Raw genomic sequence first — 17,167 nt, 5'->3', positions numbered from 1 at the left:
TTTTCAGCTTCTTTTGTTAAGGCATTTCTTTCCGTAGTATCTTACTAAACTGTTGGATGCACGCACTTGCAAATGCAGTCCGTCTGGCTCGGGACCTGGAAACCTTTGTCTCGAGTTTTGATTCTTGCGAGATGCCTATGCTCCCTTCGACTGCAACACCCCGCGTCGACGGCCGCACCCTGTTTCAGAGACGGTATTTGTAAGTTCTCTGGAACTGTTGGGGGTTTCAGTCAGGTTCGCGTGAACGTTCTGGCCCCTTTTCGCCTCCCCCGTTCTCCTGTTAAAGTCCTTCACGTTCTGTAGGAGCTTTAGGGGAGCGCGTGGCTGCGTTGCTTGAGTCGCCATACGTTCTCTGAAGGTGAAAGACAGTCACGAGTCGACAGAAAAAGCCTGGCCTGCAGCGCCAACTTAAAATTCTCACCAGACCTTCTTCCGAATAGGAAGCAGCACTTAGTTCCCCGAGATTCCGTGCAAAGTGAGAAAGCCCGCAGCCACGCCGGGTTTGCTCCACCTGGCGCAGTCTGCTGGGTGCGTGGCCGTCGGTGAGCCGGGGGGAAAATTACCTTCGCGGGGCGTTGCCGTTGTTCGCGAGTGTGATGGCCAAGGATCCATCAAGAAAGCGGCAAGGCGGAGGTTCCCGTCAAATTTGGTGTCCCGTGTCAAGGTGATACGAAGGTGTCTTCTCTCCCCAGCGAGTCGGCGGTTGCCGTGTTGTGAGTCGCCGCAAGTCTTGGCACCTTTTCCTGCGACGCACGCCGTTCCGTTTGTGCCGCTCTCAGGACAACATGCGTGTTTTCTAGATTTGCCCGGAGTGGAATGCCACTTCGATGTCGATAGTCGGCCAGGCTACGACGCTCCGCATCGCATGCAACTGAACCTTCGTTGTCTTCCCGCGGATCGGCGTGCGGCTTCTCCCTTTCGTCCGACGTTCGCTTCTTGCCATCCGCAAGGCTGCTTGTCTCAGAAGACGCGCCAATTTGCGAGTGGCCGTTTTCGCGGTGAACCAGCAAGCGCGTTCCTTTCTGCATGCGGCGAAACAAACAATGTTTGCGGCCAACCGCGTCGTTCGGGGACTCTCGTCGATTCCCCTCATCATCGTCACTGGTATTTTCGTTTTTGTATGGATTTGCTATGTGTACATCTACCTCCACTTGCAACTCGCCGTTCGGGAAAGCAATACCCAGCTTGCGGCCGTTCTCGGCGTCTTCGGGACGGCTCTATGGCTCCTCGCCCTCTGGTGCTTCTACGCGTGTGCACTGAGAGACCCAGGTGAAGTTAGCGATGCCTGGCGCGCAGACGCAACCGCAAAGAAGATTCCCTTCATCAAGCTAGATGGAACAGTCAGCCAGGAAGGGGGAGACAGCCTAACAGGAGACAGCGAGGCGCCTCGGACGCGCCCTCGTCGGATACGCGATTTTCATGCTGGATATGCCACGACATGCGCACACTGCGCAAACGGTCTGAGACCTGAGAGAGCACACCACTGCTCGGTAAGCACGCTTATACACACAAACACATCTTTTCACACGGATGCGTGCGTCTCCCTGGAGATGCATCTGCGCCTACGTTGTTTCATACGCTTGCTTATGTGATCTCGAGTTGCGTACATATACACGCGTATGTATGTATGTATGTATGTATGTTTGTATGTATGTATATATATATATATATATATATATATATATGGCGAAAGGCGTTGGCGGAGTTTAACGTAGCGTGATGTCGCAGCAAATTCGAGGGCGTGACCTTGATCTGTTTTAGACCTATTTCGTGAAAATGCTCACGTCTGTTTACCGTCGCTCGAGCCGTCGGTCGCCCCTGTAAGGGGGTTGGCAAAAATATGGGTTCTCTGTGACTCATGCTCAGTGAGCGGGTAGAGTTGCGTCCAGGATGCCGACGGTGGGGCTCGGCAAGGATTGTGAACCCGCCGATCGTCTGTGCCGAATTCACGCCTTTTTTCTGTATCTGTTTCCGACAGATTTGCAACAAATGCGTCATGCGAATGGATCACCACTGCCCCTGGGTCGGCAACTGTGTCGGGTTCAACAACTACAAGCAGTTTCTTCTCTTCAATCTCTACTGCGCGCTGGTGTGCACCTTCCTGGGTGCCTCCTCTGCGCCCTGGATCGTCAACGAGTTCCTCTTCACTTCCCACTCCTCGCGTGTAAGTGAGGAAAATGCGGCGGCGAGGAGATCCAGAAACTGCTAATGACGGAAAGGGCCGTATGTCAACTAGAGTCGCGAGGACGTAGACGGCCGTGTGCCTGCATGCTCAGCCATTTGCGCACATCTACAATATCCATCTATATATATATATATATGAATATAAGTGTTTCTCCCTTTGTATGTTCTTGGCGCGCGACCTTCTCATAAGGAAGCTTGTGGGTGTTCTTACACATGAACAGATAAATTGGCGGGTAGGCATAGCTTTTCGGTCTGTTATGCCCGCTGAAGAGCCGTGGGACACAGGGACGCCACTTTGTTTTGAGTGTGAATGAGATGGCGATTCCTTACGCGTCGACGAACATCTGGCACATGCAGCGATGCGAGCTCCTCATATATCGTAGTTCGCCATGTATATACATACATATATATATATATATATATATATATATATATGCATGTATGCATGCATGCATGTATGTATGTATGTATGTATGTAGTGCTGAGTACCACTCCGGTTTCCATCGACGAATGAGAGTGACTCCTGTTCCATTCGCATGTGAAGAGTGTGAATCACCTGTCGGCTTTGTGGACTGAGTGTTGTCTTGCCTGCAGAGTCAGAGTCTGTCCCCAGGAGTATGGGGCGTTTTCTTGATCTGTAAGAATCTCCCCTGCGCACGGCTGTCTCCCCTTTCACCTGAGGGCCTCGCTTTCGTGCCTGCTTGTTTTCGTTTGCTCTTTTGTGTCGTGACCAAGTTGTAATGCAGCGAAAACAGCAGACCGGTTGGGATGTACACGCGCCCGTCGCTCTATCGCCTGTATCGACACAGGCATTCGTATATGGGGCTACACGTTCGCAGTTCCTCTCCCTCTCTATATCGAGGACACGAAAAAACAAGCAGCGAAAAAATTCTCCTACAAAGCACTTGAGAAGGAACCGCCAAGCGTCGAGTCTCGCTTCTTCGAGCAGAGATACCCGCTGGTGGCCTTAAGCGCATTTCCCAATTTGTGTATTGACAAGCGCTAAGCAGGGTGCGCCTTCGGGGTATCGTGAACGGAGAACGTACACAGGCATGGATATGTTCAGTCCATGACTAATTCTGTTTCAATTTGTATTCAAGAAACGTTTATCCATGCAAACCCCTCCTTTATTGTAGAATTCTGAAACCGACGTTCTGATAATTGCCCGCGCACACATTTTGAATTGTAGACTATTTAAAACCAGCGACGGTTTGGCTCAATACCGGTTGCTTGCACCATGCAGTTCGGAAAGCCCCCGCCCTCCCAATACTCCCGTTCGCTCTCGCAGTGGCTTCTCTCTGTAGATGGACGCACTGCTTGAGTACCACAGAGCTGTGGCCTAGGGGGGGGGGGGGGTTGAGGGAATTTCGTCCGCTGGATATATCTGCGGTTTGTGTGGTCTCCCTTTGTCTCCTGCAGCCTGGGTGATGCAAGTGACGTTCGGCGTTGTCACTCTCGTGGTGAGGCTTCAGCTTTGCATGCACTTAAACTCGGCAACGGCCACGGGATGAGACCCAGGGGCATAAAGCAACCCAGTACACGGGTCGGAAGAAGCGGACAGAGAATAGGTTGGGAAGGGGAAGCAACGGAGGCGGAAAGGAAGACAGCGAGGACCCCCCGAGAGTGCGCATGGGAGATTATTTTTGCCACTTGAGAGGGTCCCGGTCGCGATCGCGCTTCGGCGGGAATGCCTCGGGTCTTGCTTAAAAGCGTGTCCAGTTGTTACCATGCGAAATGCTGTGTAGGAGGCGGGAATTCTGTCAAAAGTCTTGTACCTTTCTTGCTATTCGCTTTGGAGCACGGGTTGCGAGCGTATCTCTACACTGTGAATTCTCATCTCGACAACCAGGAGCGGGGTTTTCGCTCGGGGTGCTGCTGGCACTGTGTGCGCCGCGAACAGCGCCAAGGTGCGGTGGTTTTTTCTCTGCCTCGCACCTTCTTTTGATGACCATTGCAGATGTTCCTGACTCACCTTTACTACGTCCTCGTGAATATGACGACAATTGAAGTGCAATATCCGTCGGCAAATCCCTACAACGTCGGCCGCCTCGCGAACATGCAACAAGTGAGAACCTGGGGGCTTCTGCGTGCAGATCGACATTCCTCTCTTCGCCAGCGCGTCCAACCTTCCAGCAAAAGCAGAAATACCGTGCAGCAAGAGAGATATCGGACAGGAATGTACAGGAAAGAATTGTTCATAGAGACAGAGCGGCAGATGTGTGTAACCACAGACATATACCTATATATATATATATATATAAATGCATGTCTATGTGATGAAGCACAGCACTTTCGATTTATGCGACTCCTGTCGAAGTTGCCTGTGCGTGTTCCTTCAGATTTTTGGAAAATTTGATGGGTCGTGGTTTCTCCCCGTCGCACCCCGACAACCCGTCTGCTCAGGTATTGTCAGGCAGCTGCATTCCTTTTGGCAAACGAGTGTTTCGTCCTGTGTGCGCCTTGCTGTCTTGCTCGCCCCTGTCCTGCGCTTCCCTTTTGCCTCGTCTTTTCTTTCTCGCTCCGCTCTCTCTCTTGTAGAAGATTTTGAAGACAAAGCCAGGCATATATTCATATATATATATATATATGTATGGATGTGCAAAGGCTGGATATTGACAGGCACCCATATATATATATATATATATATATATATATATATGAGCAAGTAGCCCTTCATCTGCATGGTGTTTGGCGCCGCTGGATTGGCGCGGGTTTAGATTTGGTGCGATTCGGTGTTTCTTCGCTCAGGAGATGTTTTCCCTTACCGAGTCGATGCTCACTCTCCGCCGGGAGGAGAGACGGCCGTTCCAAGTGTGAACAGCACCATCCCTGTGGGTTTGCGCGACTTCGCCACCGCCCCGACAACGAGCGTGGAAGACTTGGGGGCGAGTAACGAAGCTGAAGACGCGAATGGCCAGGCGCATGCAGGAAACGGTGTTGAAGCTGGAAAACACGAGGGAGAGGGAGCGATTCCAACGTGCAGAGAAATACCTGCCGACGCACACGCTGCCGTGCCCGTTGATGCACAGGTCTAAAAGGTCGACGGTGTTTTGAAACTTTCACCGGAAAGCGCATCTGTTTTCTCTTCCAATGAGCCGGGCCATCTTTCCGCAAACCCAAGCTAAAAGCCATCCATTTGTTCCTGCCTGCGTCTCTCTCTCCCTCTCTCTCTCTGTATACACATATATATATATATATATATATATATATATATATAGGCCGAGACACTTGTGCCGGCTGCTTCTTTTGTTTACGGAGCTGTCCAAGGGAAACCTAAAAATCTACGTATATATTTGCAGGCCTCGAATCCTATTCACTTGTCCACATGTGCATTTCCGGCTTGTGTCGGTGTATATACACATGATTTGGGGGCCGTCCGTTGCTATCGCGCAGTCTACGTTTTCCTTAATCAGAGCGGGGAAGCTCTTCACCTTGGTTCGACTGGAACCGACTGAGAAGCTGCACATCCGTGGCTTTCTCTAGACCAGTGTAGGTATTTGCCTTCCCTGCGTTTCAGTTTTTTCGACGTAACTCTCTGCGTGAGGGCGTCTGGGTTTCAACCGAGGACCTTGGCCGCGCGCAGATTGAAGATGAGAGATTTTTTTCGCGGCGCATTCGTTCCGTTGTTCTTCACGATGTGGGCAAGTGAAGCAGAAACACCGTTGCGCCACGGCTGCCTCTGCTTCCGAAATCCACAACTTTAAAAATTTCTGAGTTACTTGCATACACATGTGTACAGCTGGACTCGTGTAGGTACCGTCTGTTGGGATGTCTCGTCCCTCAGCGAAATTCGTTTTTGAAGCGTGAAGCGAGTACTTGTAATTCTGCATTATCTGGACATGCATGCAAAAAATATCATCGTGTATGCGTGCCTACACTGCCGCATCTAACAAACATTTATGTGTCCGTTGATGTCTACGCAGGAGGTACGCTTCGCGAAGATGAGTTGTGGGAGACTTGCGTCTGGCATTGCGAGTTGAAACTGTGTGCACAGGTTGTCCGTGTATCCATTCCGGAAAGAAGACTGGATGGGTTGTAGAAACGCCTGAAAACTGCTGCCTTTTGTCTACGTACCTATTCCAAGACCTAACGCAGGAGAGAAGAAACAAACGTGAAGGCTACTATCTGCACATCTGCTTGTATAAAGATGTAAATGTAGATTCGTATATGCTTGGTCTCACTCTAGATACATGCAGATATGTGGAGCTGGACGCTTGGCTGCATGCGAATAGAGCTCAGAAGAAGCTGACCGCGTGGAGCGGGCGATTGCACACAACACACATCTCTGAAATGCTTAACCGAAGCACGGGCGGGGAAAAGTTCAAAAATACGAGTCCCTTCAAAACTGGCGTTCCTTCTGACTCTCCGTCGCCGCAGAGACAGCTGAACGAGAAGTGCCCTATGCTTCAAAAAGAAACGTACACTCGCGAACACTAGTATGTGGTCTCTGGACTTCCAACGCGGCTCTCTTTGCGGGTTTCACGGCCGTTAGCTTTTTTGTTCACCATTTCCCGCCGCACGTTCCTTCGCTGCTCGCGAGGGTGGCCCCACCAAAGCACGGAACCCGGACTGGAGGGGAAACTGCTCCACCGAGCTAAGGCTAGACACTCGAGCCCCTCTGGAGTCGATTCGGCCACGGGTCGTCTTCGCCCACGCAACCTTCCCTGGGCAGAGAAAGCGTGCGCATCAAGAGAGGCGGGCATTTTCATAAGAACCGTCTTGCTCAGGTCCCGGGTCTGACACGAGGAAAACACGAGATGCTCCACTGTTAATAAGGCTGTGAGGCCGTACTGACTGGCCAACAACCTGCTTCTCGCCCCTGAAGCGCGGCCAAGTTTCGCTTCGCCTCGGAGCGCTCATGACAAAGGTCCAGCTGCCTCTTGTCGCGCGTCCTAGTCTGCTTTTCCGGACACCTCGTCTTCACTGAAAATACAAAACTGGACTTCCTCTTCGTCATCCTCAGACGGCAGACAGGCAGTTACTCCTGGCGGCGTGAGCGTCCCTGGCGGGCTAGCTGCCGCCTCGGGGAAGTTCGGTGCGGTTTCGTCGCTGAGGCTGCACGAAACGGGGCGTGGCAAATGGGAACCTTCCTGTTTCCCGTCATTGCTCGCTTCGCGTCCCAGAAAAGCGCCGCAGGCTTGCGCATGTGGAGACGCCGAAGCAGGGTGCGAAGCCTGAAACTCTTGGCTCCGATCAGACACCGGCTTGAGGACCACGGGTCCGTAGGGCGAGGAGACTGGAGTTGGGTGGAGGCCAGCAGCGGGCCGCAGGGGACCCGCGGCGCGGCAGCCAGGCTCATTGCCCTCGTCTTTCGACTTCCAGCATACATTAACAGGCCGGTAGCCATGCATTAGGCCTTCCGCAGCCAGGGCGTGTGTCCTGTAAACACATGCTTGAGGCAGAACGCCTCGGTGGGGGGCGTGTAGGTTGAGTGGCAAACTGTGGGGAGCGTGGGGAAGGGGGACAAAAAGCCCCCCTGCGAACGCGCACGCACCCCCTGCCACGCGCGCCGCCAAAAGACTTGGCGGAACAGGCACGCCGCGTTCCTCGGCCGAGGCGGCGGAGCCCTCGACACTCTCGCTGTCTTCGTTCCGCGCAGCCCCACAAACGCCGCGCAGAGATGCCAACGGAACGCTGCAGCCGGCCCAGCCCCCACACGGAGCGCATGCGGTTTCCCCTGGATGAGCGAGAGGCAAAGCTCCCTCGCCAAAGAAGGGCGGCATCGCGTGCGCGAAAACTCCGTGAGGGGAGGCTTTCAGCGCCGCGGCCTCCTGAGGAAATCCCTCCTTGTCTACCGCGGGATGCATGCACTTGGGGCCCTCCAGGCCTGGCACTTGAAGCGAGCCTCGGGAAGCACTCCAGCTGACGCTTGCCGCGTCGGGAGTCTGGGGGCCGTGCTCGGCTCTCGAGAGCCTTTTCAGTCTCAGTCCCCAAAGGACGACTGAGGCAGCACTGTGGGGCAGGCAGAGGCCAGCCTGTCTGTCTCCGGCTGTGAAGCAGGAAGCGGATCGCTTGATGCCGGGCTTTCCAGCTGGGGAGTGGGTGTCCTTCTCGGAAGTGCGTCGCCTGGAAAAGAAACTGAAGCCCCGAGAGAGGCCCCGTCTCTTTGTCCCAGCGTGCGCGTCCGAGGAACCGGTTGCTCCTGAGCCCGACTGACCGCTTCTGGAGGACCGCGCTCCAGCGGGACGCTCCCGAAACTCCGTGGAGAGCGCACTTGGCACGCCGCGCCCTCCCCAGGCGCTGCCTTGGCCCTCAACAGATCTTTCCTCGTGATTCATGCGGTGCATGCAGACGCGCGGTCCCCCGGGCGAATGTCCAGCGAAGCAGGCCGCGCTCCCAGATATGTGCAGCGGGGACAGGCGACCTGAAGAACGTGAACAAAAGTCCCCGTAGAAAGGCACGTAGGGCCCGCACCTGGACGGGGCAAAGGGCGCGTCCACGCATTTGGTCTCTGCTTCGGCCCCTCGGTTCGTCTCGACCCTGTCAAGAGGGAGCACGGACGCCGGGCGATGGGGGCAGAGACACGGCCTCGCGGCAGAGTCAGAGGACGGCCACGCGAGACTCGGATGAGGGCCCACACACGAAGGTGTCTCCTCTCCGGAGATCTGTCCTTCCCCTATCTGTTGCTCGACGCGCGCTAGACTCCGAGAGGAACTGGACTCGCACCGTTTGCTGCCTCCCCAGCCGCGGGGCACGAACCGCAGGAGAGCCTGCGCCGTCTTCGATCGACTGGAGGCGCCAGGGGTCCCGGCGCCCGACCGCGAGGGACAGCTGGAGGCGCATGCGCCGGTCCAGTCCCATCGCCGCAGCTCGGTCGCCGCCGCATCCGCCGAGGTGAAGCTCCTGCTTCTCCACAGGCTTCTCATCTCCTCCACGGGCCCCAAAAATGGGTCGTGAGCTCCTTGCAGGAGCACCGTCGGTCCAGACCAGGCGGAATTCACAGACACAGCCTCAGAAAGATTGGGGCCACGAGCCGAGTCGGACGCGAGTCGAGATGTCCCTGACACGCCGAGACCGCTCGATGTCGTGACAGGCGAAGCGGGTTGAGGCGCAAAGGCCGCCGAGTCCCTATTCACGCCCAGAGGCCCCGCAGGCGCGCCTTGCAGGCTGCGGTGAAGCGGCGACTGAGACAAAACCGCCCCGCGTTGGTGGGTGAACGTGCTGGGCAACTGCTCGTCTCGGTCGCTCCTCTCTTCCTCTTGATCCGGTCGTTGTGGAATCTCTGAGGCATCTGGAAGCGCGCCTTCCGTCCACTCGATTCCAGTCGACTTGTCCCCGCGGTCAGCCGCGTCGCTTTCCCCTTCTGGGGCTGTCCGCGAGGGGGGCGTCGCGGCTGAGGCGACAGGAGAGGCTGTGGGGGCGTGTGCGCCGCCCTGGATCGCCCGTACCAGCAGTTCAGCTGCCGCGCGGATCCCCGTACACTTTGGACACGCGCAGCCTGGTCTCACGGTGCATGCGCGATTTGCCTCTTCGCCACCGGACGCGCACGTGCTGCGATGGCTGCTCGCCCGCTCCGCCCCGCCGCTCGAACTCGTGAGCGTCGGCGAAAACGTCGAGAGAGGCCCCGAAGGGAAGCCACCAGCCTGCGGCGACTTGCGGCTGGTGGTCAGTCCCGGCTCTCGGGGCGACTTGAGTCTGGAGCTGGGGACGTTCGCGCCTGAGGACGGCACCCCCGCGAGAGAGCCGGCGGTCCACGACCCAAGTCGTGGAAATTCGTCGCCGCTGTTGAGGTCGCCGCCACTCCCTGAAGTCGTGCTGCAGCAGCTGGAGAGTGGAGGCGCCGAGGGGTATCTGCGCAGGCGATGCAGCCCGCGTCTCGCTTCCCCCGGCCTGCAGAGGGAAACGTGGACTCGACAGGGGCTGTCAGCCTCTCCCCCCGAAGTGTCGGTCTCGTCTTCGAAAACAGACACGACGTCGCCGTGCCGCTCTCTGCAAGGGGGTGCGTCCGCCTTCAAGGCCCGACGCGCGTCCCCCCGGGGTACGTCCCATCCAGCCAGCGCCGCAGTGAGTTCTTGGAAGTGAGTCACGGTGTGCGGCGGGAGCGTGGGGGCCGGGTTGGCGGTGGAGCTCGGAGGCGACGCGCCGTTTCCCGCGATCTTCCCTTTCGCCTTCTCCGCAGAAAGACTGGGTCCCCGCAAGCCGTCAGGCACCTTTCCGGTGCGAGCTTCAGAGTGCCCCATGTGCAGTTGCGTGTGGGCCAAGAGACACTCCAGGCGCAGACGCTGCATGTGGTGCTTGCGCATGACGCGGAGCTGGCGAGAAAATTCATCTGCAGTGAAAAGGACGCGAAGTGGATTGTGTTGGATCAAGCGGTTTAAACTGACGACCCAGCTGTGGACCGAACGCACAAAAAACACAGCAAGGCCACAAAAACAGATATTTTGGCTCTCCAGGCAGCTGCGGCCCCTGGCAAGGAACGGAGAACGCGGCAGCACACTCTTGATTCTCAAGACCGAGACGCGAACGCGACCGGGACAAGCGAAGACTTTCACGAGACTTATTAGAGACAAACGGGCACGGGGGCGCCCTTGAACTCGCAAGGACAAGACTGCATGTGGCCGTCGTGCAATCTTTGAGAATGGGCTCTCGCGCCTCTCCCCCACGCCCACTACTTATCTCGTGGATCTGTCCGAGCCAGAACCCCTCTCCGGCTTACACTCGAGTCAAACAGTGTTGACGTATCACCATTCGGGTTTTTTTTCCAAAACTCAGCATCTCAGATATCCTCCTAGACGTGTAAGGGACGGACACGCGACCAAGCCACCGATCTTTTCTGGGCGGACGACTTTTACTAGGCTAGAAAAAAGGATCCTCACTTGGCTGCGTCCTCTGCGGTGAGGACGATGAAGTCGAGCGTCTCCAAGTCGTCGTCTCGCGTTTGTCCCGCCCGCAAGGACTTGTCGCTCGCTGCCGAGCCCTGACCCCACTCGGGTGCCCCAGGGTTGGACTGCATGCACTCTCGCCAGGCCGACGAAGCGACGCTGTCTGAGCTGCAGTTAGGTCGCTTCGCCTTCGCCCCGCCTCGCTCGGGTGCACGCCTCCGCTGCGCCCGGCCTGTCTCCTCCCGCATGCAGGACGGGCGCCCTCTCATGCGGATGGAGCAGCAGAGATACGGCGGAATCGCCACCAGCGGCGCGCAGTTGCTGCGCTGGAGACGGCAGTAGGCGTTGCTCGAGTATCCGTACTCGACGCGTTCAACGGCGCTGAGAGGAACCATGAGCTCGGCAGAGCCCCAGGGGGAACTCGCAGGTGCACGGGTTTGCAGCGCGTCGCCGGCTGCCTGGTCTCTGGGCGCGGTCTCCAGCCGACTGCGCCGCGCCCCACAGCTCGGCGAGGTGGCGAAAATCAGCTGGGGGCTTCCAGCGCGCCGTCGGCCCCCGGCGGGATCGAGCCGCGCCGTCTCGCGCCGGATGAGCCCGCGCCCGCCGCTTCCTTTCGCCCTGGGAATGCGCTGGAGAGAGGCGACTGCGGAGCCCTGAGATGGGGACGCGGCCGAGCAGCTCCGCGCCCATCTAGGTGCGGTGAGAGCACTGTCTCCTGGCTCTCCCGCCTCTGTCTCGGGTGCGTGCCCGGGCTGCACGCTGGAAGCCGCGGAAGAGGGAGAGGAAGGCGGGCACGCCTTGCGGGTTCCTCGTCCCTGTCTCCTCCGGCAAGAAGCGAAGGCAGGAAGAGCGGCGCACAGCACTGAAGGTGCTACGCTCGTGTCCGTTGCTTCTCCCTCCGAATGGTCTCCCTGTCCGTCCGAAAAGGCTGCCTCAAGCCTTGCGTCTGATGCCGTCTTGTGCTCTGCTTTGGGTCCCGTTAGACCGCGACCTGGACAGCTTGCGATCTGAAGCCTGACCTCGGGCCCTTCACTCCTCAGAGCGCTGACCGTGCTTGTCGACATGGCTCCACAGAGAGCGAACTCACTCTCTGGAGTCCCCTCCTCGGCCCAAACGCAGTATGGCGATGCGACCACTGGTGTCACTCGTTCTTCAGACGCTCGACGTGCACGGGAACTGGCTAGACTGGAGTCGCTTAAACAGCAATAGCCCAAGACAGGCGTGTCTCGGTGGTCTCCCTCTGGTATGTGCGCCACTCCACTCAGAACTGCGGGCGTCGAGCCGACCCCGAGGGGAGTTCTCGATTCCGCGCCGAGCCCGACGGGCGAACCCTTCGCTTTCAACGACCGGAAGAGAGTTTCGGGGGTCGGGTTCGCCCCGCCTCCGGCTGTGTCCCGTGGCGAATTGGTCCATGTCCGTTGCTCCCCGTGAACCGAGACGGAAGGAACACGAGGACGCATTTTGCGAGACGAGGCCACGGGCGGATCTTGCACCGCTGCGCCTCGGCGCTCCGTCCCCCAACTCGGCCCGGATGTGTGGACACCCTGGAAGGGCAAAGCGTGCAGCGGCTTGTTCAACCAAGCGGCGGGGCATCCGACGTCGCTCTCCCCATCCCCTTTCTCGCTTCGAGAAGACGCCCCAAACTCACGGTCGGCGGTCTCCTCTTCGGCCAGGGTCCATACACTCCCGTGGCTCTCACTCTTTGAGGTCGACGCGTCAGTGTCCTCCAGAGCCCGATCGTTCGTCTGGCCGTCAGCTGCACGGCGCGAAGACGGAAAGTCGCTGTTTTCCGGCGGAGTCGGCTCTCGCAGCGCGTCCTTGCGCCTTCTTGCTTCCGCAGGGACCAGCCCTCGGGCGTCTTTCCTCAAAGGCTTCGAAGGTTCGGCCTCCCCGCGCAGACTGCCTGCAACCTTCGCCCCTTCGCTCTCGGCGAGACTCCGAACGCCGCCTTTCTCTGGCGGGCCGTGAGGAGCTCGCACCACACTGGGCGGCGGACTCGTCGAGCAGCAAAGATGCCCGAAATCCGCCGACACAAAAAGGAAGCACTTTTCCTGTTGCGGGAGTTGTCCACTGCCTTTCTCGCTCTGACCCCCCCGAGTCCCTGCACGAAAGAGACTGGACGGGAAGCCGTAGGTGTGCGAGTCGTGGCTGCTGCGTTCCTGAGAGGCGCCGGCTTTCCTTCCCCCCTTTCCTCCAGCGAAGGAAAAGAAAAAGTTGGCCGCTGCGGAACGGGCTGCCGCTGCACAGCCTCGCTGCTCGACCTTCCTCTCTGGAGAAGCGGGGGACAGCAGTCGGATCACCCAACTCCCTTGAAGGAGAGCCAGGGCCCCGTTCCGCTCGCGCGCTCCCCTGTGGGCTCGATGGTCCGCGCGTCCCCGCGGCTCCGAGCGCGAGGAGCATTCATGACCCCAGGGAAACTGACCACCTGTGTCTTCCGACTGCTGAGAGGAAACCCCCGTTGCTTCCCCACACGAAGACTGATTGTCTCTGTCCCAACTAGAGTGTCCGGCCTCTCTCCTGAAACTCTCCGGACTCGGGACTTCGCCGTCGCCCCCTCCACGCAGTCTTCGCTTCACAGCGGCCCGACGCGCCCTCCTGTCTTCCCCGTATTTGCTCGCGTCCTTGTACTCACATTCGCTCGCCCATGACCGGCTTCGCGTGCCTCCCGGGGTGGAGAAACTTCTGAAGAAGCGCCTTTTTTCATCTTTCGTGTCGGCTTGTGTGTTGCACGCCCGTGCAGCCCCCTCTCTGAACACGCGGGCGGCCGTCTGGCTCTTTTGGGGCCCAACGCGTGACGGTCGCTTCAACGGCTCGGAGTCTCTGTCTCCCTCAGGCGCATGTGCCGCACACGCCGCTGCGCCGGCAGCTGCGACCGAGACAGCGAGGACGGCCGCAGAGAGGCGGTCAACTTCGTCGTGGCGCCGTGTCGGTTTCCCTCGCTGCACGACTCGCTGCGTGACTCGCCGCGCTGAGACCTCGGAGGGTCGAGCTTCTTCCCGAGAAGGCAGAGCCGCCAGCGCGCCGGTCATCGCGGCTGCATGCGCACTCCGCCAGGCGACTTCTGTGATCGCGTTGAGTCGCCACCGCCCGGTCCCTCCAGGAGAGCCCCTCGGCCTCGTCCAAGGGCCACCCAGAGGCGCCGTCGCTTGCATGTCCTTTACCTCATCTAGACACTGGAGAACGAGCAGAAGGTTGTGGAGAAGCTGCCCAGCAATCCCTTCTTCTCCGTTCTTTGCCTTCAGCGTCTCTCCCGGGCCCCGTGACGGGAGAGAGGCGCGCCCGCAAGAACACCGGCCAGAGCCCGGTGCCCCGTCCTGGGCGGTGCTGTCTCCTCGCACGCTTCCACAAAACGCGCACGCGCCTCTGCGGCCCGCGGGTGAGCCAGCAGGCAGTTGCGAGGCCTGCTCGCTCCGGGGTCCGGGGGGCGATAGGCGAGAGTCGAAAGAGGGGGGGAAACGCGGGAAAAGACAGGGCTCGCCGACTGGGCCACACCGTGGCGCCAGGCGGGTCTCAGATGAGAGAGGCCAGCTGCTGTCAGCTGTGAAAGACAAAGTGGAGCCGCGTGGAGAAACTCGACTCTCCTTTGCCTCGCTGTCTTGCGAGTCTGTTGGTTTCGCCTTTTGCCCCTCCACACGGACATTCTCCTCACTCGTTAACGAACGGGTGTCGCCAACATGGGCGGATCTGTTGGGCGAGAACAGCGCCGAACTCGAGGTCGTCTCGGGTGTACATGTAGCTGCAGTCGACGGTGTCGCCGCCGTCCAGTCCGTAGGTCGTTCAGAAGTCACACGTCTTGAGGAAATCCCGCGACTGAAGGGGGTGCGTGCAGAGGGCGAACACCAGGAGAGAGCGGGGCTGCACTGCGCCCCTGAGGCAGTCTCAAGCTGAGACAGAGACGCGTGCGAGCTGTCCGGTACTCCCGCCCCCGCGATCTTTTGAGAGCGGCAGCACGGGTCTGAACACCTCTCCGAAGAGCCAACCCCCTCGGCGTCGAACGCGCTGTCTTGGCCAGTTGCCATGTTGCCTCTGCCGTTCGGGGGCCCGTGAAGGTCGGCCGTACTCGCGGCACGCAGCCGGAGTTGAGAACTGTTCCCCAGGCCTTCCACAACCGTCTGCGCGAGCGCGGCCTCATCGGCCTCTTCGGAAGTCCTCGAGGTCGTGTCTTCATCTCTGCTGTCACACACGCCCTCGGTACTGCCGCAGCATTTCAATGCGTCGTTCTTGTTGCCGAGTGTGGCGTCTTTACTGCGATCTAGAGGGCTGTGGGCGCCCACCGTGCATGTCGCCGCAATTGCTGGTTGAGCCTCTTCGCTCGGTGATTCGTGGTTCTCTCCTAAGCTCCTGTTCTCACCGGTCACGGGGCTGTAGTCGCTCCCGAGGCTGCTGACACTCTGGGAACTGCGCAACGTAACGCACCCGCCCAAAGACCACTGATCTCGCTGCAGAGAAGCTGGCGGCGAAAACGGGTTGCAAGTTTGCCGGAAACGGTTGAGTTGAAATGACTCTCTCGTCACTGCCCCACTTGAGAACCCGCAGGCGGCCGCGAAAGAAGGGTCGGCTCTCTGGCGGTGGGTGGGAAGGCCACAGGAAGTCTCGAGGTCTCCGACACTGTGGATATCGCCCTCCCGTGTGTGGCTAATCTCCGTCCGCCCGCGGCTATGTGTTCTTGTCTCGTCGTTTATTTTTGGCCGCGCTGTCTCTGTGGTTCTTGAGCGGTCACAGCTGGACTGACTCTCGCTCTGCTGTCTCCACAGACACCCGCAGCCGCCGGCCGAAGCAGGCCGCGCCTCCGGGGATCCCGATGTCAGAGCCAGTCTGGTCGATACAGCCGTTTCCTGAGCACGCAAAGGCCCCAGCGGACCCGGCGCCTCGGAGCCTGATGCGTAGCTCGCCTTCGGCTCGGAAGGAGGCCCCGCCGCCGCCACTGCTATGGCGGCAGCCAAGGCGCCGGGGGCGGTTGCTGCGACGATTCCGAGGAAGTCAGCCAGTGTGCGCTCCAGAGTGGACAGTTGCGCCTGCAGAGCACGTCGACGGTCAGAGAAATCATGGGCGACTCCGGTTCGGGCGGCTGGCCGAGGTGCGGCAGACGCCGGCGTCGAAGGCGGAAGGGGGTGCGTCTGGGCGCCGGCACAGTCGGGAACCCTCGTGTCGCCACGAGTTTGCCCGTCTTCTGAGAAACATCGAGTCTCCTGCGACACGGCCGCAATACACTCCGGCCTCCTGGAGCTCCCCGTCGCAGTTGTGCTAGGTTGTCGGAGCTCGGATGTCGAGAATACGCTGCGGTCTACGGTCGAGGTGTCTGACTCGTCCGTTTCCTGGGGGCGCGGTGAGGCAGCGGCAGAGCGGTCAGCGCATGTGTGGAACGCAGGGTTGTCGGGCGTAGCTTGAGTCTCTGCCGTGGGAACCTGGTTGAGAAGATTGCAAGCGTCGGCTGCCGTCTCACGGAAGCAGTCTCGCGGGAAGTCGACAGGACTCCCCATGACTTCCTCCTCTCTGTTTTCTTGGTGGTGTTTGTTTTCGCCTTCAGTTCTTTCAAGGTGCCCGCGGGAACTCGCCCGACCCCGCGTGTCGCCCCCGGGGGCGAGGGCGTCGGCTTGTGCGGCTGTGGGAACCTCTTCGGGCACCCGATGAGACTTGGTCTTTGCCCCTCCTAAAGATCGCGAACTCGCGTACAAACACGGACCGGGCGAAGAAATTCCGGCCGAGCCTAACGCCCGACTGCGCTGGACTGTCTCAGTCAACGTGGCCACAAACTCGGAGGCGTCCCGCACCGAGTCTGACCTGTAGCCTGGCCGAGACTCAAGTTGGACGGCGCAGTCGCGGAGTGTTGGTGACGGCGACGGCTGTAGGGGCGGGTTCTGCCTGTTCATTTTTTCCGGAGGAAAAGGCCCGGGGACTGCCTGAACGGCACGCGTCTTGTGAGGGGCAAGAGAAAGCGCTTCGTCTTCATTCGTTTTCTGTGCTCCCGTGCTTTCCCCGTCGCGGGTCTCGGGGAAAGGGGTACGCCCAGTGCCGCACGGAGAGCCGAACAGATCCGAGGGACACCTTCCTTCTCGTGGACCCGAAGATCCCTGTGCCGGTAGTCAAACGACCGTCTCTGTCTTTCTTTTGTGGCGCCGAAGGGGAATGAATCTAGCCACAAATACAAGAAGAAGAAGCGC

The 17,167-nt window shown here is 59.0% G+C and overlaps 2 protein-coding genes across 2 annotated transcripts; one reads left to right on the top strand and one right to left on the bottom strand.

The window, feature by feature from the left end:
• Window positions 1-1,043: 1,043 nt before the first annotated feature.
• NCLIV_062610 (Zdhhc9 protein, related) lies at window positions 1,044-5,219 on the top strand (the record flags this gene model as incomplete). The annotated part of the gene is made up of 7 exons (XM_003885812.1): window positions 1,044-1,490; window positions 1,979-2,164; window positions 2,779-2,821; window positions 3,604-3,644; window positions 4,142-4,249; window positions 4,524-4,587; window positions 4,933-5,219. 7 exons carry the CDS (start codon window positions 1,044-1,046, stop codon window positions 5,217-5,219), a joined length of 1,176 nt encoding a protein of 391 aa, XP_003885861.1.
• A 1,857-nt stretch (window positions 5,220-7,076) lies between these two features.
• NCLIV_062600 (conserved hypothetical protein) lies at window positions 7,077-16,876 on the bottom strand (the record flags this gene model as incomplete). Its single annotated transcript, XM_003885811.1, has 2 exons — window positions 7,077-10,515; window positions 11,001-16,876. 2 exons carry the CDS (start codon window positions 16,874-16,876, stop codon window positions 7,077-7,079), a joined length of 9,315 nt encoding a protein of 3,104 aa, XP_003885860.1.
• Between the last annotated feature and the right edge of the window lie 291 nt (window positions 16,877-17,167).

Source organism: Neospora caninum, chromosome XII (assembly GCF_000208865.1).
Source record: "Neospora caninum Liverpool complete genome, chromosome XII".
Lineage (NCBI taxonomy): Eukaryota > Apicomplexa > Conoidasida > Eucoccidiorida > Sarcocystidae > Neospora > Neospora caninum.
Note: the sequence above shows the minus strand (reverse complement) of the source record. Positions and strands in the feature narration are given on the sequence as shown.